Source organism: Zeugodacus cucurbitae, chromosome 4 (genome assembly GCF_028554725.1).
Source record: "Zeugodacus cucurbitae isolate PBARC_wt_2022May chromosome 4, idZeuCucr1.2, whole genome shotgun sequence".
Classification (NCBI taxonomy): domain Eukaryota; kingdom Metazoa; phylum Arthropoda; class Insecta; order Diptera; family Tephritidae; genus Zeugodacus; species Zeugodacus cucurbitae.
The window spans coordinates 39,060,644-39,086,029 of NC_071669.1; the positions used below are offsets into that span (position 1 = coordinate 39,060,644).

At 34.6% G+C, this 25,386-nt stretch overlaps 3 protein-coding genes across 3 annotated transcripts; 2 read left to right on the top strand and 1 right to left on the bottom strand.

The window, feature by feature from the left end:
• Positions 1-231: 231 nt before the first annotated feature.
• On the top strand, positions 232-3,094 carry LOC105214407 (chitooligosaccharidolytic beta-N-acetylglucosaminidase). The gene is made up of 3 exons (XM_011187794.3): positions 232-393; positions 604-1,235; positions 1,695-3,094. Exons 1-3 carry the CDS (start codon positions 305-307, stop codon positions 2,789-2,791), a joined length of 1,818 nt encoding a protein of 605 aa, XP_011186096.1. The 5' UTR covers positions 232-304; the 3' UTR covers positions 2,792-3,094.
• Positions 3,095-4,981: 1,887 nt separating this feature from the next.
• Positions 4,982-22,152, top strand: LOC105214406 (tyrosine-protein phosphatase non-receptor type 4). Its single transcript, XM_011187793.3, has 13 exons — positions 4,982-5,802; positions 12,214-12,665; positions 16,814-16,921; positions 16,987-17,079; positions 17,150-17,291; positions 17,373-17,581; positions 17,755-17,907; positions 17,973-18,124; positions 18,201-18,551; positions 18,617-19,299; positions 19,374-19,998; positions 20,711-20,888; positions 20,965-22,152. The coding sequence occupies exons 2-13, from the start codon at positions 12,522-12,524 to the stop codon at positions 21,055-21,057; spliced, it is 2,931 nt and encodes a 976-aa protein (XP_011186095.1). The 5' UTR covers positions 4,982-5,802; positions 12,214-12,521; the 3' UTR covers positions 21,058-22,152.
• On the bottom strand, positions 22,139-25,360 carry LOC105214405 (cell division cycle 5-like protein). Its single transcript, XM_011187792.3, has 6 exons — positions 25,000-25,360; positions 24,682-24,947; positions 24,496-24,626; positions 23,657-24,434; positions 22,525-23,581; positions 22,139-22,441 (listed from the first exon to the last, which is right to left on the bottom strand). Exons 1-6 carry the CDS (start codon positions 25,042-25,044, stop codon positions 22,250-22,252), a joined length of 2,469 nt encoding a protein of 822 aa, XP_011186094.1. The 5' UTR covers positions 25,045-25,360; the 3' UTR covers positions 22,139-22,249.
• Between the last annotated feature and the right edge of the window lie 26 nt (positions 25,361-25,386).

The following is a 25,386-nucleotide window of genomic DNA, read 5'->3' on the forward strand; positions in this document are numbered from 1 at the left end:
ACCATTTTCATCAAATTTGTTCAGCCAACTGATTACTCGATTATTAATATTTTAAATAACAATCGTATCTAAAAGAACCTAGAACTTAATAATGCATGGAGATTTTGAAATGTGTGCATATTATACTTATATTCACATTCATAAGTGCATGCTCATACATATGTACATGAGACTATTTATGTACATACAAACCAAGATTCTCGTGCAAATTTCTGCTGCGATCAAAATCAAGTTATCAATTTAGTGACCAGTCAGACATCGGAGAGTTTGGTTGTCGGGAATCGTGTGAAAAATTGCACCCGAAATGAAACAAAATTTTATTATAATAAAAGTGTGTTTATTAGCGAGCATTTATCTGAATTTCGGTTCGTTCGTTGGAGGCGAAGACCACAAGTGAGTACCTCGAACATATCAAAATACACTTGTGTGGAATTACTTGTTTTGTTTCACTAATTGGAATAACTTAAAAATCCCCGATGAAATTGCAAGCATACAACTTTGTTTATATTTTCGTTACTTGATAGCCTCTCACACATTTATGCATATTTACATACATACATACATACATTTAATAATTAATTAATACTATTTATTCAAACATAGTGCTGTGTACGGTTACGAATGTCAGGAGAGCAGATGTGCAAGAGTCGAACTTACGGAGAGCAATATAAAGAACGCTATCAGTTTATCGGTGTGTCGTTTGCTCTGCGGAGACGAAAAGGTGGCCACGGTTTGGCCAAAACCAACCGGAGTTGTACGCACTGGAAATTTCATTCAACACATAGATGTCAACACCATCACGTTTGAATTTCCCAAACTCACCAAACAACAACCGCTATGGGAAGCGAGTAAAGATAGATTTGTGCAGCAATTGAAGGCACAAGAGATCGGCGTTGTGAAGGCCGGTGGCTCCCAGTTGACGCTGATTGTTGAGCTGTCTACGGATATCGATGAGCTACCCCGCTTAACGCTGGACACTGATGAAAGCTACAAACTGTCGATCTCTTTAGCAAAAGATAATGCCAGCATTGCAAAAATCCATAGTAATACCTATTTTGGGGCACGCCATGGTTTGGAAACACTTTCACAGCTAATTGTGTATGATGATATCCGACATGAACATCAATTGTTGACCGAGGTAGAAATTGTGGATGCACCAGTCTATAAATGGCGAGGCATATTATTGGATACATCGAGACATTTCTATTCTGTGGATTCCCTAAAACGTACTCTAGGTAAGTGCAAACGGTTACCGATCAAAATTATTGCAATAGATTGGGTTCATCGGTGATTTCTACAAACTGACTGAGTAATAGATGTATAGCTTACACCAATTTCGTCCCTTTTTCTTTTGGAGTACTGTTAAATAAAAATTTTGTTTTCAATTATTATGAAAGTTTGACACTTCGTTTTTGTTTCCTGTCGCAATCTACTCCCCATCATAATTATAACTTATTACAAATTCTGTTAAAAATAGATACTTAGTAAATAGATACTTATATGTAGTTCCCTATACTGCTATGGGAGAACTGAAAAATATAAGTATTCAAATAATTTCTTTCGTAAAAAAAAAACGTGTACTATTGTACTATTTATTGTTATTCTATTTAGTCGAGCATATCGAAACTTATTTTATTTAAATTAATTGAATTAAATGTACAAATTGTCGTGATAATGATTATATAAACTTTCAGATGCATTGGCGATGGTTAAACTAAACACTTTTCATTGGCACATCACAGATTCTCAAAGTTTTCCACTGGAAATCAAATCCCATCCGGAACTTCATAAACTCGGTGCTTATTCACCGAATAAGGTTTATACACATGATCAAATATCTGAAATTGTACAGTACGGACTGGTTCGAGGCATCCGCGTAATGCCGGAGTTTGATGCTCCTGCCCACGTTAGTGAAGGTTGGCAACATAAAGGTGTGATTGCGTGTGCAAATTTTCAACCTTGGAGAAGTTATTGTGGAGAGCCACCTTGTGGACAATTCGACCCCACTGCAGAACAGTTATATCCCATACTAGAAGACATCTATCGTGAAATATTTCAATTATTTTCTCCAGATGTTTTCCATATGGGCGGTGATGAAGTACTGTCCAAATGTTGGAATTCGAGTGAAGCTATCCGTAATTGGATGTTGTTAAAAGGTTGGAATTTGGAAGAGGACGATTTCCATCGTCTTTGGGGTTATTTCCAAGAAAAAGCACTGGAAAGAGTTGATAGTGTTTCTAACGCTACTAAACCTTTGATTGTACTATGGACCAGTAGTCTGACGAAAGAGCCTTATATTGATGAATACTTGGACAAATATAGATACATTATACAAATCTGGACACGCGGCAGTAGTACCGACATTTTACCTATCTTAAAGCGTGGTTACCGTGTTATTATTTCCAACAATGATGCTCTATATTTCGACTGTGGCGGCCCTAGTTGGGTTGGTAGCGGAAACAATTGGTGTTCACCGTACATTGGTTGGCAGAAAGTTTACGACAATAATTTGGACGAAATTGCCGGGGATTACAAAAGTCAGGTTTTGGGAGCAGAAGCAGCAATTTGGTCGGAGCAAATCGATGAATTCACGCTAGACTATCGGTTATGGCCACGCTCAAGTGCTTTAGCAGAGCGGTTGTGGTCGAACCCTGGTGCAGGTTGGCGCAATGCCGAATCCCGTATATTACTACAGCGCGAACGGTTAGTTGCGAATGGAGTCCATGCAGAGGCGCTGCAACCAGAGTGGTGTTTACAGAATGAAAATGAATGCCCCGTAAATAAGAGTTGAATGAACATAAATATATATGAGCTTTAAAATGCTACTTAAAACTTCAAATGCAATGTCTCGGATTCAATATAATTTTACGGTAGAATATATAAACTAAAATGCTATAACTAACGCATTATATATTGTCATTCTACGGTAAATTACATATAATGTAACCAATAGGTGATCATACTCAAATAAATATGTATGTGAAACTGTTTGAAATTATCTCATTATCCCGAAGTTGAATTTTTATAAAGCTCTGTTTGAAGCAGTTGTGAATTTATGAAAAATACCAATAAATTATAATTTGCCAACATTAAACTTCAAGCTGTATTGTCATAATTGGAAAATGGATACCCCATTTAAATTCCATTCCATTTAAATCCTTTGCCATTTGGTTAGGTAATTTTGATAGCTGTTAGAGTCGATAATCTAAGGAGTTTATCTCATAAAAACATATGTTTTCCACTTAGATATCAATGTTGCGCATTCGTTTACGTGTAATGTAGTTTCACCTTAAACGAGCATAGAGTAAAGCTGAAACTCCATAGCTCGCGTATGCGAATGCGAATGCGAAAGCGAAAAAATGCGCTTGACTGCGTATATATCGATCAACTCCATAAATGAGCTTTTGAATGCGTTGACAGCTGTGTACAGGGTGATACACATACACACTTTTTCTTTGCGATTTTGAAAACGACCTAAATAATATGGACGTCGATTTTAATTTTTTATTGATTTTTATAAGCAATATACATAGAAAGCCTCGAATTAAGAAACCGAAGGAAAATTTAAACTACCTACTTTGTTTATTAAAACTTCATCACCCCTAATCTTTAAAAATTATTTTAAATATTTGATAAATATATTATTAATAAATATTATATATCACAAAAATACTTATATTGTAACGAAGAAAACGGGCTTAAATAATTAAAACACACAAGATTGTAAGTAACATAATGTTGGTTTCTGTTCTTAAGAATAACCTTCACATTCTGTGTTAGCGCATGAAAGTTGAAAATTTTTAACTTCTGTGCGTCTTCGAAGCCGAGTTCGAAATTCGGAGGGTTGGTTGCGAAAACATGCGAAAGCTATGTAGCTCATCTCATAAGAACATGTGTATTCAACTCAACTGTCAAACGTTCGCATTCGCATTCCCGAGCTATGTAGTTTCTGCTTAACTGGGTCTTAAGTACTCATTGCGGCCAGTGTATACACCATTCTTTACTTTTTATATTCTTCCCTGCAGACCAACAACTCTGGCTGTATTCCGGTAAGCACTTCCATGTTTTTAAGATATAGAAATTATAAATTTTTCTATTCCAAAAATAAATCAATGACGGGTTAAAATATTTAAAAATATATATTTTTTTATTCCTCTTTCAGTCTGAAATTTTATTATTGAAAATTAGATAAGAACTAAATTATATAATTGAATATTTACTGAAACTCTTGCGTTTTATCAACAAATGCAAGAAGTATCGAAGTTTTTAAATAATTTTATATTTCCTAATCATGAAATCACAATCATCTTGAATTCCCTTATTGTAATTGACGCACATTTCAGATTAAGCTGTTGATGCTTCTAATGCAACCCTGATTTTCGGCAGCCATCATAATTGGTCCGTCTGCTTTGTGGTCAACTCGTTGTAAATTTTAGTTTGACCAAAGATGACATGATACGAAACTCTTTATTCTGAGAGAGCGCTGTAAAAATCCACATTTTTTATAACATTTGACAATGATCCCGCTATGTAAAAAAATAAATTGGGCATTTTAGAAATAACTTTTGGGTATTTTAACTTTTAGATATTATTTTTAAATGCTCTGTTCCCTATTAGACTTATATCATATATAAATAATTAAGAAAATAAAAACATGATTTTTTATAAATTCATGCAACAAAATATATTAATTTATTAACATAAAATATATAATATATTAAATATAATGATGTCATTTGATATATTAGATGTCATTTGTAACAAATAATAGCAAAAAAAATAGTTTCACACAGTTTAATATTATCAGTGTATTTCCCTAAAATTATATTTCGCACTGATTTTGTCATATACTTTTACCGGTATTACTTCTGGCATCCCGCCTTTTCTGTCAAAAATTCCTTCAACTCGCACTGCTACCAACTTAAAATGAGAGATCAGGGAATTTGGTTTGAGGGAAAATGAGAGAGTTTCGTATCATGTCATCTTTGGTTTGACTGCCTTGGCAAAGCGAAATGTCAAATTGCCGACTGTTTTAGGTGTTGGACGTAGTTTCGTTCGTCTAATCAGTTTTAGTTTATATTTAATTTGTTATAAAAGAACCAAATGTGTATTCATGTACTTTAAATAAACCGTATAGTGATTTAATTATGTTTTCACTCGTCGTGCACTTGTCGAATTGCGAAATGTTTGAATTCTTCAAATGCTATTTCGGCAGAATTTAAGTTTACTCGACTATGTTGGTGGATATTATTTGTGTATATTTGTAATTTTATTAAAATTTATGTTGCCGGTGATTAATGAAATTACATGATTTATTCACTTAATGATAAATTAAATGAGTAAACATTTTTTTTGTGAACTGGAATGCATTAGTGTAAAAAACCTAACCACTTACTCATATGCATATATAAATATTGTATATACTTGTTTCATATAAGAATATGCAAAATTGAGCGCATATTAATTTTTATCCGTGTTCATTAAAATAAAAATGAAATGAAATATATATACCTAAAACACAAGTGAGTGCTTTAAAATCGAATTCAAAATCATATGAAAGTGCTTATTTCGAAAGTTTGTGAAGTGTTGTCTGTGTTCTATGCGTTCGTTCACATTGCCTAAATATTGAGGCAGCTGTCATATAGTACAAATCTGTGAAAAATAAGTGCAGAACACTGTTAACAACATACTAATTTGTATACATTACGTACCATAAAAGAAATGTTTGATGTTTCCAACTCGTTTATTCCGAGGATATCCGTAACTGCATGACTAGTTAAATTATTTAAAAATTCAAATTAGGTAAGTTCATACCAAAGGTTTATATGAATTTAATTGAATGCATTTACCTTGATAAGTTAGTATGTTAGCTCAAGACATTAAAAATAAATATATAACATTAATAAGTATGCCAAAACGTACTTTCACACAATCACATGTATTAGTTGTGACAAGTGCTTAAATTATGTTCTCTAATAATAATTTATTTGCGACGAAATTTCGAGTTTTTTCGAAAACGTATTTAGATTATAAATGTGTTAAAAATTACTATTATTTAAATTTTACAAGATTTCCAATTGTAACGATTGAAATAAAAACCCTTGAGGATAGATTTGTATCCCTTTGTAGCGAAAATATAAAATCACCTTATAATAACAATTGTACCATTAAAAAGAAGCTGTGATCGATTTACTTTTCGTAATATGCATATCAAATGAATTTATTTGCTAGTTGCGAACCTCTCGTGGAATATAATTACAAACTCTCACCGCCGTTGCTGCAAAAATGTTTCTTTTTTTTTATTATTTTGAAGGTACTTTTATAATAAAATAAAAGATGATTGGTATGTCTCAAAACTCTGAGATCCTTTCTGTTATCCTGGTATATAGCTATAATGCTTTCTGGATATATTGTTCCAGTAAGGAAGAAAAGTATAAAACTTGTTGGACCATGATTTTAACATATAATATTAAGTAAATAATACCTTAACGCGTATAGTTTCTATTGACCTTATGATTAAAACATTATTTAATGTATATATATGTATGTACATTTATATTTATTTAGAAGTTCATATGTATTTGTGCTACTTTACTATAGACCACAATGGGGTTATTTTGTGCTTAATAAGTAAAACCTCACAAATGCTATAAAAACTAGGCGAAGCCGTCATTAATGCAACGTTGCAAATCTTATGTGACCATTGTACCCTAGATGCGATAGGGCAGGCGAAATCGATCGCGAAAAACACATGCATGTATTTGTAAATAATATATAAATTTTTAACAGCGACAATTGAAAATGTACATACTATAAAAAAAGGTATTAAGTATCTCAATAAGTTAGAATGATAAAATATGTAAATTGTGTTTACAAATAAATTTAATTTATATATGTCTTTTTAAATTTATATTTTTGTATAGTTATTTTTCCAAGCTTTAATCATTGTTGTCAAGATTAACTTTGATGATAAAGTGATACATACTTAGCATACTCTATAAAAGCATATGCATACATGTATGTACATATGAATGCATGTACTTTCTTTCCTTAGGTACATGTGCATGCTTGCTATTATATACTCTTATATATCAGTATATACTATAAAAAATACATGGACACATGTGTATGTATACATTTGTTGTATCTAAATATAGAGTTCTGAGTAACACCATCTATGGCATATGCCAAACAACTTGACGTCCTACCTACACTTATATTTTGTACAAACATACATTATTGTAACAACAAAAGAATTCTACTGCACGGGGTTGAGACATCTGAAGCGACTTACTGTTCTTGACGTTATAAATAAAACATTGATTGTAAAACAATGTACGGTAAAAAACACTTGTTTCAAGGAGTAGACAAACAGCAAATTGGGAATCAGTTCAGCCGTTGTCCTTATTACACATACATACATAGGTATGTATGCATGTATGTCTGAATGGGGCATATACATACGTACGTACCTAAGAATTCATTACTGGAAAAAGGGAAACTATCCTACATGTTGATTTCAGAAATGTAAAATATTTTAATGCTATTTGAGAAACATTTTTTGGTGGGTAAACTAGGAAATTAAATTCCAGAAATTCACAGTTTATATCTATGTATATAAGTACTTATGTATATATATATGTAAATCATCTTCTTTAACGACCTACGAAAATGGTCTCATTAAATATAAATAGTAATAATTTGATGCTTTTTCTCTTTAGCCAGAAAATAATTTGCAGTTCGTTGACCATCACTATTATTCTGTTTTAACTGTTCAGTATTGACATGCTTAGTTTCCGGTAACATTACGGTGTGTGTTGATAATGATGTGTGGTCAGAGATAATAATCAAACTAACAGCTTTTTTGTATTATTGCCTTTCGCCATCAAAATGAGGTCGGCTTGTTTTAGTTATATATGTTCATATGTAGATATGTATGCTATACTTTGTGTATATACGAGGAGTTTTCATAATACGAACCTACTGCAATTTTCGTGAAGTAAAGGGTTTTTCAAAAGGGACTCTACAAAAGTATATCGATAGGGACTTCAAACGACGCAATTTTTTGACATTTCTCTTTAGTAAGGTTTGCCATTTCATTATAGAAAGATATACGATCCAACGACGAGTAGAAATTACTGAAATTTACTATCGAATTTCGGAGTCTGTGGCTCAATTTTTCAAGCGTGACGTTCAATTTATGGTCGTCATTATCGTCCTGTCTGACCGCTCAATGATAACCGAATATTTTTGACCCGAATTGGATGATATGGTCTTGGACAATATGTGGTTCCAACAAGACGGCGCCACAAGCCACACATCGAATGAATCAGTCGATATATTGACACCCAAGTTTGGCATCGAATGTACTTTCACAGGAATGAAGAATTACATTAATATCCCTTGCGTTTGGGAACATAAAAATTGCATTTCTAAAGAAACTTTTAGGAAGATACGTTAATTATGATGAATAATTAAATAAGCGAAGACATATTACTTTTTGAACATACCTCGTAGATACATATTATGGCATTCTGTTGTTTATATACATTTCTACTCGTGTGTACATATGGACATTTCCGCTCGAACGGGACAATCGTACGCCTTTCAATTAAAAAAAATATGAACTAAAATGTTTTTTAATTTTGACAGTAAGAATTTTTAATAGCCCTTCATTAGCTCTACATTTAGTGTTAAGGTTGATTTTGGAACGGTTTTCATTTTCAAGATAATTGCAAAAAACCAAGGCATTCGCACGGGACAAAAAATGGAAGTTGTTTTTGGGGACAACGATTCAAACGACGATTTCAATTGTGAGGCAATATTCAAATGTTTTTGATTGTAAAATGTTGCGCATTGATGACCTTTTAAGATGGTATGAATTCCATCCAAAAATAATTTATAGTTTTTTTTTAAATTAATTATTAACCACATTCGCACGGGACATGTCGCACGGGACATTTTTTTCCATCATACTATTTATGTTGATTTTGTTGTTATAATACGGAATTACTTGTTGTTAGTCTAATAAAATGGCTTAAAAATGTAGTAAATGTATTTATTTATTTATTTTAACTAATATCCGACGAGAAACACATGTGAAATACATTTTTTTTCAGAAAATGCTGTCCTCGAGTATAAAAATTTTTGGATTTCGTTATCTATCTATCTAAAATTATATGCTAATGAAGAGTTAATTATTTTATAAAATCAACCAGGCTTGATAATATAAATTAGATTTTAAACTGAGAACAGTTACCTTAAAAAAATATAAATATTTTAGAAAAGCAACTAAAGGATTTCTTAATTTTGGTTAAGAGATTTATCAAGAAAATGAGTACTCTTATTTCGATTTGTAAGCCTATAATTTTCGCCAAAGTCTATTTGAATAGCTGTTTCAGTGGAATTGAAGGTGCGGTTTTTGCTCATATGTAAATAATTAATGTAAATGTATATATTTACATACTTAAGTCAATTTTATAAAACAATTCCACACCTACGATGTCGCACGGGACCAACTTTAAGTAGTCACCAAAACCACAAATCTTCTGATTTTTGAACAAGGTTTTTTTATTTTAATTGTATTAAAATTTACTGTTTATACCCAGCTTGCTGCTTATATTTGCGATGCAGTGGGAACAAGTGTTGTTTTTTGATGTCGCACGGGACATTAAAATATAGGATAATAAGAGATCAAAAACTTACAGTTATTTGCAATCGCATGCTTTCTTATGCATTTTATTTTGCTCTTTGTACCCTTATAAAGGTTTTACACAAAGCAAAAATTAATACATGATATGTTTCTTTAACAATTTTGACGAAAAAACAAATGTAGTAGAAATATCGAAATGAGAAAAGTAGCTCCTATTCGACTTGGCTTTGGTATATCTCGCAATTGGCTATGAATTAATTTAAAATTACTTTAATATAAAAAAATTTAAATAATTTCCTATGAAAATATGCAAAAACTTTGTAATTCTAATAATGTTTAATATTTTGTCTGTGGTGGACCTTCTGGCGGAAATGCCCATATGTATTTATATTTAAGATTATGGTAGAATTTTGCAACCTGCTTTCGCGTATTCGTACTCTTGATAAAAACATACTTACATATATACAAATGTAGGCCATTTATGAATGTTAATTTTATATCATACGTTTGTACTATTTAAAATTAAATATATCTTTCAATTTGGTATTGCGCTTTTATCTTCATCTACATATGTAGGTCTTCTAGTAACGCTTCTTTCTAACGTTTTCTTAATTGTTTGTAACCGTTTCAAAAGTTTGTTCAAAGTTGACGTTCTTGCTTTCACACAAGTTCTGTTGTTTACTCTTTGGTCCGCTGAAATAAATAATCACTTGAACCGTCATTCGTCTAAATGCCAACAAGAAATTATACCTATGTATGTACTTTGGTTTATGTACAAAATAGCGATTTCACGTACGGCAGCTTCACACTGAATAATTATACAGTATAATTTGTCGGTGTTTAGCCGGCTGTTCCAGTAATTTGCGAACCATAGGTGGACATTAAATACAGTAGTTTTCAGAAATAACGAATATTCGTTTTAAAGAAATCCTCTTATAACGAACATATAAATTTTTACACTGAATACCTTATATAAAGAATTTCGGAATAGTAAGTACTCGGTTTAACGAACAACATGAAGAAGTACACATGTCTTATGTTAAATCGATTTATTCTTCAAAAGGTGTATAGTTGAAGTGTTCTTTTTGCTATTTTTTATCAGTTTTTGTTTTTGAACAGATTTCATTGTATGACAGTCACATAGTGAAATAGCGTCAGCTCTGCTTTTATAAGAAAAACAAAGCGTTATCTATTCCCATTTATCTAGACTTTGAGGAGTCGGTCTTTAAACTTTACCTATTTTTATAAATTTGTTTATATGCGCATGTATATTTAACTTGACATATACATATGTAAGTATTAAGGTATTTGAGAAATAAACCGCTTTCTGATTCACGCATTCACATATACATATGTAATCTGTTATCGTTCGATGTATAAAATCTTATCTGTGCAAACATTTTTCATTCATACTTATTTGCATTATATCGTTTACATGTACATATTTGTAAGGGTGTATAGATACAATAAATACATACATACAAGTAATATGCAAAAATTTGTTCTGAAGAAAGCAAATATTTACTTCCATTTTGACAACTGGAGTATAGTGTACCTCTCTGGTTTAATAATCTATTTCTAGGGAAACACTTATCTAACTTCTTCAATACCTTACTTAAAGCGTGGTAAATGCCACATTACACTAATAAAAACACACACTAACACTACCAAATTTATGCCTTCATTGCAGTATTCTGTTTACTACAATGTAGCAGAAATACTTAATTGGAATAAGGGGAGGGGTTGATGTAATTCGCTTGTGATATTTCAAAATAAAATTAATTGTTAGTTGAATTGAAGATAATTTCTTTTCACATTGAATTATCAAATGATTAGTATATCTGAAATGCGGGAGGGGCGTTGCTTTATATCGGTCTACAAAATTATAAACTGGCAAATATGTAAACACATCTGTGCTATGTGGAAAGTATGCAGATATCCGTATAAATCGTATTTGCAAAATCACTGCTAGCCGGAAGTGATGAAATGTTTTCTTCTATTTTCTGTCCAACACATAATACACTGGTCGAGACGCTTGCCAATGTGCTACTACATACATACTTACATTCAGAGACACATTCATGCCTACTATCAACGAATATAGGGGAACACAGTGACGACATGGAATATTAATTAATATTCACAAGCTCAGAGTGACGAGTGTACGTATGTATGAATCTTAATACTTACCTATATGTATACTGTATACACTTATGTATTACACATTTGTATGTATGGTCTTATAAAAACATGTGTTCTTAGTTAGTACACTTGAGTAGTACGTACCGGGGAGAGCAGAACTCACGGCCTTTAGTATGACAAGTGTGATGTAAATTGCTGGCAAAATATGTTTCACTGCAAAGAAAATTAAAAATAGTGCGACAGCAAAAATTCCTATTTTTATAAATACCTATTTTTATATATATATACACATATATGTATGTATATAATGTATACATACATATTTACATAAGTTATGATAAAAAAATGTTGTCAAACAAATTATTGTTATTATTATTATTGTGGTAATTCTTTAAACAGCCATTCTTTCTTCATTGCAGAAAACACAATCCATCACATAAATCCATCCAAATAGCGATCAACAACGTCCACCACAATTAGCGTTGGTCAACGAGGCAGCTCCACGAAAAACTACTAAATAAATGCAAACACAAAATCGAATCGTCTAACTCCTGTGAATGAAATTATAAACCAGCCAAGCAAATAGCGACTGACAATTATTATTTTTTTTCTGAAAAATCGCTTACATAATTGTAGTAAATATCTTAGGCGTAGGCACATATATGTACATACATATACATATATTTTAGAGAAAAAAATTGCTCATACATTGCCATGGACACTTGCAATGCTTGAACGTTTTCGTTTGAGTAATTTAGGTGCAAATTGTCGTTTACGAAGTGAAGAACTGGCGCGCGATAAGAAACAACAAAGGCAACAATGTGTCACTGTCCTGCTTTTAGATGACACAACGCACACCTTTCGGATAGAGGTAAGTCAATAAGTTGTAAAATATTTATAAAGTTATGCTAATAAAATCAACATACATACATATATGTATATATATGTTTATGGTTTTACATCTAAATCATCAATTAAGTTGAAAAACTTCACTTTCGAACAAAGAAATGCACAGCGATGAGCATGTGTCACGTTGTATAAGGAGGCATGTTGAATGTTTTCTTGATCATATAAATTATAAGAATACGATAGAGAAAGAATATTCCCTGAAGTCTTATTATATATCATAGTTTAATCGTGAATGATAATTTTAGAGTGAAATTTTAATGCTAAAAAGTTCTTTCAAAGGACGAAATTCGTTTTTGGGAATGTAATCGTTATCCCCAAGGTCATCCCCCAAAATCTGCTAAAACCGCTATGATAAGGCTAAGATTCATTTGAATATTTGATTGATAAAATATGAAAAAATCAAAATCATCGGCTGCTATGTCTCATTTATCATATCATACCAATAGGTTCAGGCATCAAATAGTCGATTGTCAGTTAACACTACGTGATAACGGTCGCCATTGACGATTATGTATCACCCACATACCACACTAAACCATTATTTTTTCTGGATGAAATGACAGCTCTTAAATCTCTTCAGGTTGATCTTCGTCCCAAACGAGGAAATTTTGTTTGCTTACATACCCAGAAATGAGCCTCATCGCTGAAATTAATTGTTTACAGAACGTAAATTTTCGTAATAAAGTTGAACAATTTGTAAACGTTGTTCAGATGTAAGTCTTTCCATGGTGAAATGCCAGTATTGTTTACTGAACGAAAATAACATGACAGCTTGAAAAAAGTGTCTCTACTTGGATCACCCGTTTCATCTTTGTATATTGTTTTCCGATATAATTTTTATAATTTACAAGTGTTTGATGTTCTTTAATTTGTTAACTCTGTTTTAGGGAAGGCCGTGAAAGTAAATACATATGTATGTATTTATCACTAGGATCCCTATATCTATCACAGAAAAAAAGTAACAAAATAAATAACAAAATCTAAATATTTAATTTATTTGAATCTTCAAATTCTTCAAATTACAGGGATTCAAAAATCGCAATATCGCCCATCACTAGTATAAAGCTTAAAATTCCTATCCATAGTTGCAAAGTGCAGTTTAACAGAGAATAAATAATTAGATAAGGTAATTTGATATACCTGCAAACACCGAGATCCCGAAATATTCTTTCTAAAATTACGCAACAGCGTTTGCTTACCACACAACCCTGACGTCCAGTTCATTAAAGAATCCGCTAATATGAAAACACATATTGCAACTGTATAGTACAACTGTAATTTTGCTCCAATCAATCTGCCATAGTACGTACGAGTACTTATCTCCTAATGATTAAATAGAAAGTACTCAGACGGATATTCATATCACCACGCTTTCGGCGACTGCGTTGCGCATTTATGTTTTTATGCTGAAATGTTTTATGATTGGGCTGATTTTTTTTCTGGTTCGTTGACTGGTGAGCACTCATCCGGGCATTAGTGTGGCACAGAGCAACAAACAAACAAAAAAATAGAGCGAGAAACATTCGTTTAATGTGTGTATGTCCGTTTGATATTGTCGACACAAAAGCTTGGGTGTCTGTGTGTATATTTGTTGCACATCCCACGTAGTGCTCGCTGTTGACTTTCCATTTCGAGTTCTCTGCCTTTATTTGCTGCTCATTTACTTTTTAACTGCACGTTATAGTGATTTTGCTTTTTAATTGCTTTGCAGTTTACAAAGCAAGTGCAGTGAATGAAATTAAGCATTGTTACAGTTTTGTTGGTCAATAACTGAACTTGAAGCTAAGCTCTTCGCATGGACAATGATACGCACAGATATTGAATAAACGTAATTACATACATATGTACATGAATATTAAACTTGAGATATCGTGATTAACGTGATTAATATTATATACAACACTTATTCTGTATTGTTTGTACGTGATCTTCATGTATGTATTTTGTTTTTATTTTAAAATCATTTCATTGCGCAAAGATCAAAGGTGTATCTCGTCGTAGAAGAGCTATTATCAGTGGAATTTCCCGTTTTAAATATTGATGTAGAGTAATTCATTCTCACTTATTACTACATCCATTTGACAATATTCATTTTCAAAGGAAAATAAAGCAATTCAAAATTTAAAATATTTGTTTAAATAATATTATTAATTGCAAATATGTTTGTATTTGTATGGAATTTTTATTTTACCAAATGTATCTTCCATAGATCCATCATTAAGGCTTATATTACTAATATTAGACAATATAAAAATCTTAAAAAAATATATACTTAATAAATGATTGCTATTTATGTATTTTGCTTGTATGTCATATAAACATTAACACTGTTTAGCTTACTGCCTATGTATGTTATCTACAACGCAATTCCAGGTTCATTATTTCAAACGTTCTATAATCCGAATACTCTTTTGTTTGGTGTATCGAAATATTTTTTATATATTAAAAACACTATTAGTTCGAGTTAACATAGATTTTCATACTATATATGTAGATTACCATACTTCAGTCTTCTAAATATATTGAATTAACTAAACGGAATGTTAGAATAGATAGATTAAGAGGAATGCACTGCGACCTGTGGTCTATTGCGCCGAGCCGAGCTCTCTTATAAATTTTAGAACGGTGCTGGGAATGAGTCCCAATAATTTTATTCTGCTACCGTGAGGTGCCACACATTCTAATATCAGTTGTAGAGTAGTTTTAGCCTTCAAGTCACAGAAGCGACACATTTCTGATGAGACTATGCCCAGATTATATAGATGTTTCCTGGCCAGGATCCTTACTTTATTTCTAGAGAAGTTTATCACACACTTAAATCTTTTGGTGTTATAACCTCCCACAGTGCATTTCGCTTGTCGTAGACCCCCTGTCTGCCTTCCCCCTGTCAGTGCTTCCCCCTGTCAATCCTTATTTCATTTGTGTGAAATGAAATGTTAGTAATTAACTATTATCTTTTCATTCAACTTTTGGTCGTACTATTTTCAACCATATACAAATTTGATTGCACGAAAAGATTTTCCTATTTGAAGAAGAGTGTATAAATTACAGTAAAGCAGACCCTTTGCTCGGAAAATGTTATGATATTGTTTAAACAACTTAATCGCTCTCGCATTCGTCAACTATATTACAAACTAAAGGTTCTTACTTAAACTAGAACATAAAACAAGTTCCACTGGTTTTATTATTATAAATAGGTGCTCATTTCTATTTGAACCTATAGGTCCTAGGTATTGTATGAACATTTTAATCATTTCAGTCCACACTTCATATTACGCACCTATTGTAGGAGTTGTAAGAGCTTATTGGGGTCCGCTTTAAGTGATAGGGTATTAGAAATTGATACAACGTAACGATTTGAAAGATAATTGGGCACTATTCAGAGATTTTAGCAATCATATCATCTAAAGCTTTCTCATATACGGACAATTATCAGTAAACAATTTTATTTGATTTCATAAAAATCTAAAGTTAATCATAGATAAATTTTAAATACCCCTGATTTTTGCAATAACACATTGAATAATATGTTTGTTTATGTACCAAAACGTACGTATTTCGATAAACATATATATGTACATATATGTGTGAGTCATTTACCGCGAGTCAAAATCCCACCACTGTTATCGTTCTTATCGCTATTTGGTTGCATTAAATTAAAAGTAAATAATACTTCATATATGAATAATGAGTTAATAATTAAATAGCGAATTCACTCCTCATAGTGACAATAGGCTTGTTCGATACGCCTAACCTTGAAGAGTATCGAACTACACAAACAACTGGTATAAATATATTAGATTAGTGTAATCAAATAGACATAGAATTACAGGAAGTTATACCACTTTGCACAGGTATCCACATTCCCTTGTATTGATTTCAACTGCATAACTTTGTTGTTGATTTCGTAAGTAAATTATTAATTAATGAATAGAGCTCAAACAAAGCGGGCAGAGGTGTGGTGAATCGGAAACTGCTAACAGTTCGATAGTCCGTATTCAAATAAGTGTTTGTAAACTAGAACACTTGAAAGCAATTATATTATTATTATATTTAGTTATAAATATTATATATCGATAAATATTTGTTGATAACTTCTTTTTCTTTCAGAAACGTGCTAAAGGATCGGAATTACTAAATCAAGTATTTCAATTCTTGGAGCTATCCGAAAGGGACTACTTTGGATTGCTATTTCCACAGAAACCCGGTGATGTTGTTGTAAGCATTTTTCTGTTTTTGTGAAAATACCTCAAAAATTAATTACCACTTCCCCCCCTTTACAGCGATGGGTAGATGCTCATAAGCAATTCAAAAAGCAATGTAATAACTTCGCTCTAGAAAATGACGGCATACAAACGTTAGAATTTAGAGTTAAGGTAAATATATATAATAATTGTGCAAAGTAGGATGTGTTTGGCATAAACTTTATTTTTGTTGCTTTTGTAGTTTTACGTAAGTGACCCCAGTCGTTTGCAAGAGGAATACACCCGATATCAGTTCTATTTGCAAGTAAAGCGGAACATTCTACTGGGGAGATTGCCATGCTCGGTCAACACGCAATGCCTGCTTGCCAGCTATACGGTGCAATGTAAGTACCAAAATGCCGCAATTTATTTTGGTTATATGTAGATGCAGTTACAATACACTTTTATATTTCATGTCTCTTTAGCCGAATTAGGCGATTTCAATTCAGCCGAACATCAGACAGGATATTTGAGCGCTATGCAGCTGTTGGTCGAACAAACGCCAGATGCCGAGCGAAAAATATCCGAATTACATAAACTGCATCGTGGCCAATTGCCTGCGGATGCGGAGTATAATTACTTGGAGCATGCGAAACGACTTGATTTATATGGCATCGATTTACACAGAGCAACGGTATGTACGAGTATCATATTGTGGCATGATGAGTAAAGAGAATGCGACTTCTTTGGAACCTATGGGGATTTGAGCTAATCAATTTTTGTTCATTTTTCGAGTTATCCTTGCTCGAAGGACATTTGAATATTTTTTGCCAATGACTGCTTCATTTATATTCTTCCTATTCCTAGGACTCTAATGGAAAGGAACTTCAATTGGGTGTATCGGCGGTTGGCCTATTAGTCTTCCAAAATGGTTTGCGCATAAATACTTTTTCGTGGTCCAAAATGGTGAAAGTTTCGTTCAAACGCAAAGACTTTTTCATCCAGTTGCGCAGAGAACCGGTAATTAAAAATCAAACTTATTTCAACATTGTCAATTTATATAAGGAATTATTTTTATTGATTAGTCGGAAAGCTATGACACGTTGTTGGGCTTTAGCATGACCTCACATAAGCATGCAAAAGCTTTGTGGAAATCTTGTGTCGAACATCATTCCTTCTTTCGTTTAAAACGACCGCATCGCCTACCACGTTTCCTAAACATCAGTCTGGGTTCGAAGTGAGTACATAACAATTATTATATAATAGAAGTAATGAATAGAAAAAGTATTTCCTTCTTACCACTGAAATGCCAGATTCTACTATTCGGGACGCACAGAATTGCAGGCTGTGCAGGAGTCGAAACAGCGCGGCATTGTGCATAAGGCATTCATTCGTTCGCCGAGCAAACGACTTATAACTGCTGGCCCTACAGTTGCCACATCACCGTTACCGTTAGGACTGATAAACGGTACCAGTGGTTCAGATAGCAACGGAAGCGTCTCACATAATGGTAAAATCACTTCTTCCGCATTGATAAATCATACGTCCATTTTGACCATTACGAAAACGAGCCGTCCACACGATAATAAGGTAACCTCAAAGCAGACTGAAACAATGCCTCGTAAGGCTTGGGAACAACAGAGCGATGAATACGATATACAGCTGTGAGTGACAAATTGTACTAAATCTCGCTTTTGACCCATATAATTTGAATTATTCTCCATTTTAGGGATACCGGCATTATAGCTAGACGTTTCGAATCACCAATACCGCCAGCCTACAGTTCGGTTAGTCACAGTCCGATATTGAACTCAAATATGGGTCCACCGATTACGACCATTATAAATGGGAACTCGTCAACAGCGTTGGACAGTGGAAGTGATTTGGTTACTATACGCTTGCAATGTGACGAACAGGGTCGCTTTGGTTTTAATGTTAAGGGTGGCATAGATCTCGGACTGCCTGTCCAGGTGTCCAAAGTGGTGCCGAACACGCCAGCAGATCGCTGCACGCCACGCGTCTGTGAAGGAGATGAAGTAGTAATGATTAACGGACGTGATGTTGTTGGTTTGCAACACGATCAAGTAGTCACGATGATACGCGACAGTCGCAGTCAACGAGGGGGTGAACTTTTGCTCACAGTACGTCCAAAAGCAATGCGCGCCATCCTGTCGGAAGAGGAGCCATTGTATCAATATGTTCCAGAAAACGATGAAATCGGCTCACATTCGAATCTGCTGGATGGGGACGCATTATTCACGCAGAGCTTGTTGTTGTTGAGCGACGGTTTAGCATCTGGCGCGCTTTTGGCTCAATACGAACTGATGTATCGCAAGAATCCTGAGTTGGCGATTACAGAGGCGCGGAAGCCGGAGAATATTGCTAAGAATCGCTATCGCGACATATCACCATGTAAATGATAACGTTTCTTAAAATCCTTAACGAGTTCATTTCGATATTCTATTTTTTCCTTGAATCCCAACTAGATGACTGCACGAGGGTTTCGCTTGTAAATTCGATGACTGGCGATTATATCAACGCGAATTACGTGAACATGGAAATACCAGGCGGTGTGGTGAATCGCTATATCGCCACACAAGGTCCCTTGGCCAACACCACAACCGACTTTTGGCGTATGGTGCAGCAAGAGAGCAGTCATTTGATCGTCATGTTGACTACCGTCATGGAGGCGGGACGTCAGAAATGCCATCAGTATTGGCCAGTTACTGGCGATGAATTACACTTGGGAGATGGGTTTTCGGTGAAATGTCTCAGCGAGCAGGCGGACGAAACGGGAAGCTTTGTATTTCGTGAATTTGTTTTGTGTGACAAACGAACGTTTGAACAACGGCACATTCAGCACATGCAATACCTGGCTTGGCCCGATCACTGTGTGCCCTCCGATCCGAATCTCTTTATTGAGTTCACGGAGCGTGTGCGTGTGGCACGCAATAAAACCTTATTGCAGGAAATCGAAGAGAGTCTGAAACAGGTGCGGCTACTAGACGCCGATGCCGATGAAAATGGCGGATTAATGAGTGAACGCAAATGTGCTGCCAGCAATGGTGTTACGCCGGAAGATGAGAACCCAGTTTCGACTAGTGTGCATCAGTGAGTATTGAAATATTGTTGATCACTAACTAAGATGTAGAGAGGGAGTTCCAAAAGAGGTTAAATAATATATTATAGAAAATAGGGCAAGGTTGGCAAATATACAGGATAAGTATATATACAGATGGATCCAAACTAGAGAAACGAATCGGATCGGTGTCGGAGGTGGTTTATTTTCAGAAAAATTAGGCATCAAAATCGCCTCCTGACCACCAGATAACTGCACTGTTGAATGTTTTTCAAGCAGAGGTTACAGCAATCCAAAGAGGTTGCTAACAACAAGAAATATATTTATTTTAACAGCAGCCAGGCGGCCTTGTACTCACTAAAATCTCTTAGACTTATCGAAGATAGTGAAAGAATGCTTTGAGCTATTATTGGGACTATCTGACTATTTCACGATAAACCTGAAGTGGGTTCCGGGACACAGTGATATTCCAAGAAACTGTGAAGCGGTTAACTAGCCTGACTAGGTACTGCCTTAAAAATAAATTCCTTTGGGACAAAACACCTGGAGCACCTGTGTGAATGCGCTGGAATAAGGTTCCATAAATATGATTTTTAAATTTTAGTATTTATTAGAATACTGGAATGGGCGCGACAATACTAAATTGAGAGGGTCCAAGAAAAAAAATAGTTCAATTTCATTACTTAAATGTAGTATTTTTTTCTGCAAATGTGTACTATATATGTGATCTTCATATAATTACAGATGTATAAGTGCGGCAAACCCACCTGTGATAGTGCATTGTTCAGCCGGTATTGGACGCACAGGTGTGCTTATATTAATGGACACGGCTTTAGGTCTGATGGAAATCAGAGAGCCCGTTTATCCACTAGACATTGTGCGTACAATGCGCGATCAACGTGCCTGCATGGTGCAGAATGTGGTAAGCAACATTTGTGCCAAACGAATTGGACATTCTCCTATATTAATTCATTAATTTTTTTCTTATTTCTTTGCAGAGCCAATATCGTTTCGTATGCGAATGCATTTGTGCAGCATATATGAAATTGTCACGCTCTAGTGCCGCCCTTGATGATATGGAAGACGATTAACAATAATTATTGAACTAGCATATATATTACATACCTACAGACATTTATACACATACAAATGTATGTTGTTATAATATTTTTCTATATTTACACACACACATTATGCTTGCGAGCATAAAAGAACGATGAAAAACATATACTTTACATATACACATACAACATATATTTTGTCCAATCATTTAATATTTATTTTAATTTAGATTTGCGTCTACCACTTATAAGCGCGCATCTGATTTTTCCCATAAATTTATTCTTTTTGTTGTATATATATAAAAATATATCATTACGTACAGCGCTTTATATCGCTCGACATTTCTTGTTTCCCATTATCTACATATATTTAATGATAGTTTATTTGTAAGAAACGATTTTTGCAACGACCATAGCGCATTATAAATGCGCGGTTTTGTTAGCTAACTACATACATACATACACACATTGATGTATATGCAAGTGGAGCATTTTTGATTTGATCATATGTTGGGTTAGTTCGTTGGATCATATAGTGTCTAACCAAAATTTGATTTTTATTGCAAATTTTATTTAGTATTTTATATTTATTGCACTTCTGTCATTTTTTCCACTTCCAAGCTGCTTTTTGACGCCTGTGTCACCACATTTATTTATGTAATATATTATTGGGCGAATTACATGAAAGACAATTGAGAGAAAAAATGAATTTACACGTAAGTGCTGCAACGCAATTCTAAATTTTATTGTAAAATATGTGAATGCTGTAGAAGAGATACATACATGTAAGCATATGCGCAATATCAATTTATAAGTAAAAAAATTGTAAGTCAAATATAATTTAAGACTTGCAACCACATACGTCTTGAAGAGTATTCGCGAGTGCTATTGCGATATTTAATAATTTAGAAATAGTTACTCTCACTCCACAATGTGTTTGACGAATAAACCCATTAGACATAATTTTACTCTATTACGAAACTTATCAATTTAATAGTATTGTAGCACCAAATAAATATTTATTGTACCCTCGTATTCACGATTATTGCAATTCAATCATGTCCAAGCGTGACTGAACTTATTTTAATATAAATAATAATAAAAAATCCGCTTAGATTGAAGATAGTGGTATGCAGTTTTTATTTCTCAAGCAATTTGTGTTTTTCTTAATTTTAAGAGTTTAGATATTAGCTTGAAACACTCGTACTGTTTCTGTTTGAATTCAATTGGATGCTTCGGTAGACTCACTAGTTTCAGCGGATTCAGCAGTTTCAGCGATTTCATTGCTTTGCTCGTTGCTGGTATAAATTTCAATTTCCTGCTGCGCTTCTTCAAGTTCTTCACACAGCTTAGCGTATTTCTGTTGTAATTCCTTTTCACGTTCCATTTGGCGGCGTACGTCCTCTTGTAACGACTGCAAGAAAAGATAAAGGAAGTTTAATTAATTTATGTGTACTCAATAAGTTACATGCATATGCCTTTGAAATAATTTGCTACCTCTAAACGTCGTGGGATGGCAACCGCTTCTTGTTCAGCCAAAAACTTGAAAGTTGACAATGCCAGAGAATTCTGCTCAATTTGATCGTAAGTGTCTTGCAACTGTTTGATCATGGCCTGTGCGCGCGCTTGATAGCCGCCCGTTAAGATTTTTAGTTTTTTCTCTATTTTAGCGCAACGCTTGGCTTCCTTAGCCATGTGCCGTCGGTTTTGCTCCAATTGTTTTTCGGCTGACTCCAAGCGATCTTTTTTGCTGGCCAAATTAGCGCGCGTGTAGCGGTTTTGTGATGGCAGATAGAGCACTTGACCTAAGCATTCCTGCCACACTTGAGAATAGACATCCATCGGTAAGTCGCCGTGACCCATGCCCTCTTTCACAACTTCCATTTCTTCCTTGATAAGGGTTGAGGCCTTCTCCAAGTCGGGTTTCTTAAACTCCTCATATGGATTTGATTTAAAGTAATTTTGTAACTGTTCAATTTTGTTTTGTGATTGTCCGGGCACGGGGTCCTTTACCGAGTCGTATAAAAGCATTGTAATCATTTCGTGCTTGATGAGTTCCTCGGCTTTTTGCATGTCGGTGAGATTTTGTTTCTCGGATTGTGGTCGTAAGATCTTTGTATTAACTTCAGTTGGTCGGGGCAGTTGTCGTTGTATGGATTGTGAACGTTTCTCCAATTCGCGTTGTCGTTTGGCGTTCTCTTCAGCGATTGCGCGTGCATCGACGTCGGCTTGATCCTCCACGACATTTTCGGATGTCGTCTCGGTGGGTTCGTGATCGTCATGTTCCGGCACCACAATTTCGTAATCATTACGAGGGACAGGCAGTGTTGCCAATCCTTCCCGCAAGGTGTGTTTCAGTTGCTTCTGATAATTCTTATATATTGCCGGCGTTTCGCCGATATTTAAATTATCCTCAGGGTTGATGCTTAACTTATCCCTTACTAAAGTGGGCGTCTGGCCCACACCACCATGCGGTGTTTTTCCCAGTGGTACAAGGGCACTGGAAGCAGGTGTAGCGAATCCGGGCGTATTACTATCGCCTCCTCGTTGTGTTCTAGTCAATAAAATTAAAAAAAAAAATAACAAATAATTGAAATGAGTTGTGTGTGTGCATATAATATGAACTAACCTGAATGGTGTAGCTATTACAGTGTTGGGTGTAGCCATTGATGCCGACTTAGGCAATGCACCCGAGAAGTCGGATTCGTGTAGTGGCGTGTTGACACCACCTTTTAAAGGAGTGTCCACGTGTGTCAGTGCCATCATATTCTGTGCTTCCTGCATTATGCGATCGGTAAATGGTGCTGGTGTGCGAGGCGTCGCCGTTACTTGTGGGGTGATAGAGTAATCGGCTAAAAGTGCATCTGTTGTCTCAACTCCACTTTCACCGGCTACCTCTTTGGCTATTTCACTAGCACGGCCCAACTTAACAACCTGTTGCAATTCGTGATCAGATATTTGTGGTTGAGGGAGTACCAATTTGGAGCGTTTCCTTTCAGGTTCCAAGTTTTGTAACATGGCTAGCGGCATATCATTTTCTTTACGCTGCTTTAGTTTTTGTTTATCTTTCTTTCTCTCTCGCTCCTCTTTTTCTGAGCGTAATTCACCATCAAGATCTTGTTGACGCATCTTATTGAAATCAGGCCCTTGTTTGTCAACAGTCTCTTCGGATGTGTCGTAAAAACCAATAGCCGGACGTTTCTCAAATGGAATCTCTGCGTTATAATCAATGCCTTTTATGCGTTTTCTATTGCCGCTACCAATACCCGCGGCACGGAGTTCTCTACGTTTCTGCAATGCTGCCAAACGCCGCGCCTCTTCCAACTGTTTTTCTCGCGCTTTGCGCTTAGCCTTCTTGCCCTGCGTATTGGCTAGACGAGCACGTGCCTCTGACAGCATCTCCAACTCTAATTATAAGAATAGATAAGATTTAATACTAAAGCAACTGTAGTAATATTTTAAACTCACCGTCTTCATCCATATCTTTTGGATCTGGGCGAGCAGGTTTAGTTTCTGGATTGGGATCAATTTCACCCGGTTTTAATTTGCGGGGATCATCCCCACCATCTTCGCCATCTTCTTTGCGCTGTGCTTGATCCCTTGAAGGAAATACTCAATTATTGCAAAATAAACGGTATGTGGGTATTTACTTACAGAAGATATTCATATCGCTCCAAACATTGTGCCGCTGTACGTCCTATGATCGGAGCGATTGTACGCCATTGCGTTGGCATCAACTTCGCCAAGTGCAATAACTTTTCATCTTCCTCCCGCGACCACTCTGTTTTTTTAATACTGGGGTCCAACCACTCGTACCAACGTGCCTTACATTGTTTTGCAGACTTACGATGCAATAGTGATGCTATACGAGACCACTGGTTTTTGCCATACTTCATAACAGCCGCTTTCAGGATTTCATCCTAAAATCAGGACATTATAGAAGGGGAAGAATAAAAAATGTTTGACACTTACCTCGGTGTTTCTCCATACACCGCCCTTTATCATTATTCGTGGCATGATTGCTGTTAATTCAGACTCTTATTGTTAATTATCGAAATTACAATTTATGGCAAAATAAATTATTTTAGACAAATAACAACGAATTCAATACGAAAACTTTACACAAATTTACGCGATTTCTGCCAATTGCCGCATTGAAATTGTCAAATATGACATGGTTGCATTTGTAAACTTGACAACAGGCGGTTCATAAAATATGAAGACACATTTTAAAATTTATTAAATTCATTTGAAATTGTATTATGCGAAATGATTTTTTTAAAGGACGTACTTTAAATTCTATAAAAATTTATTTAATTAAATTTGTTTTTCTTTTAAATTTTTTACCTGATATGTTTC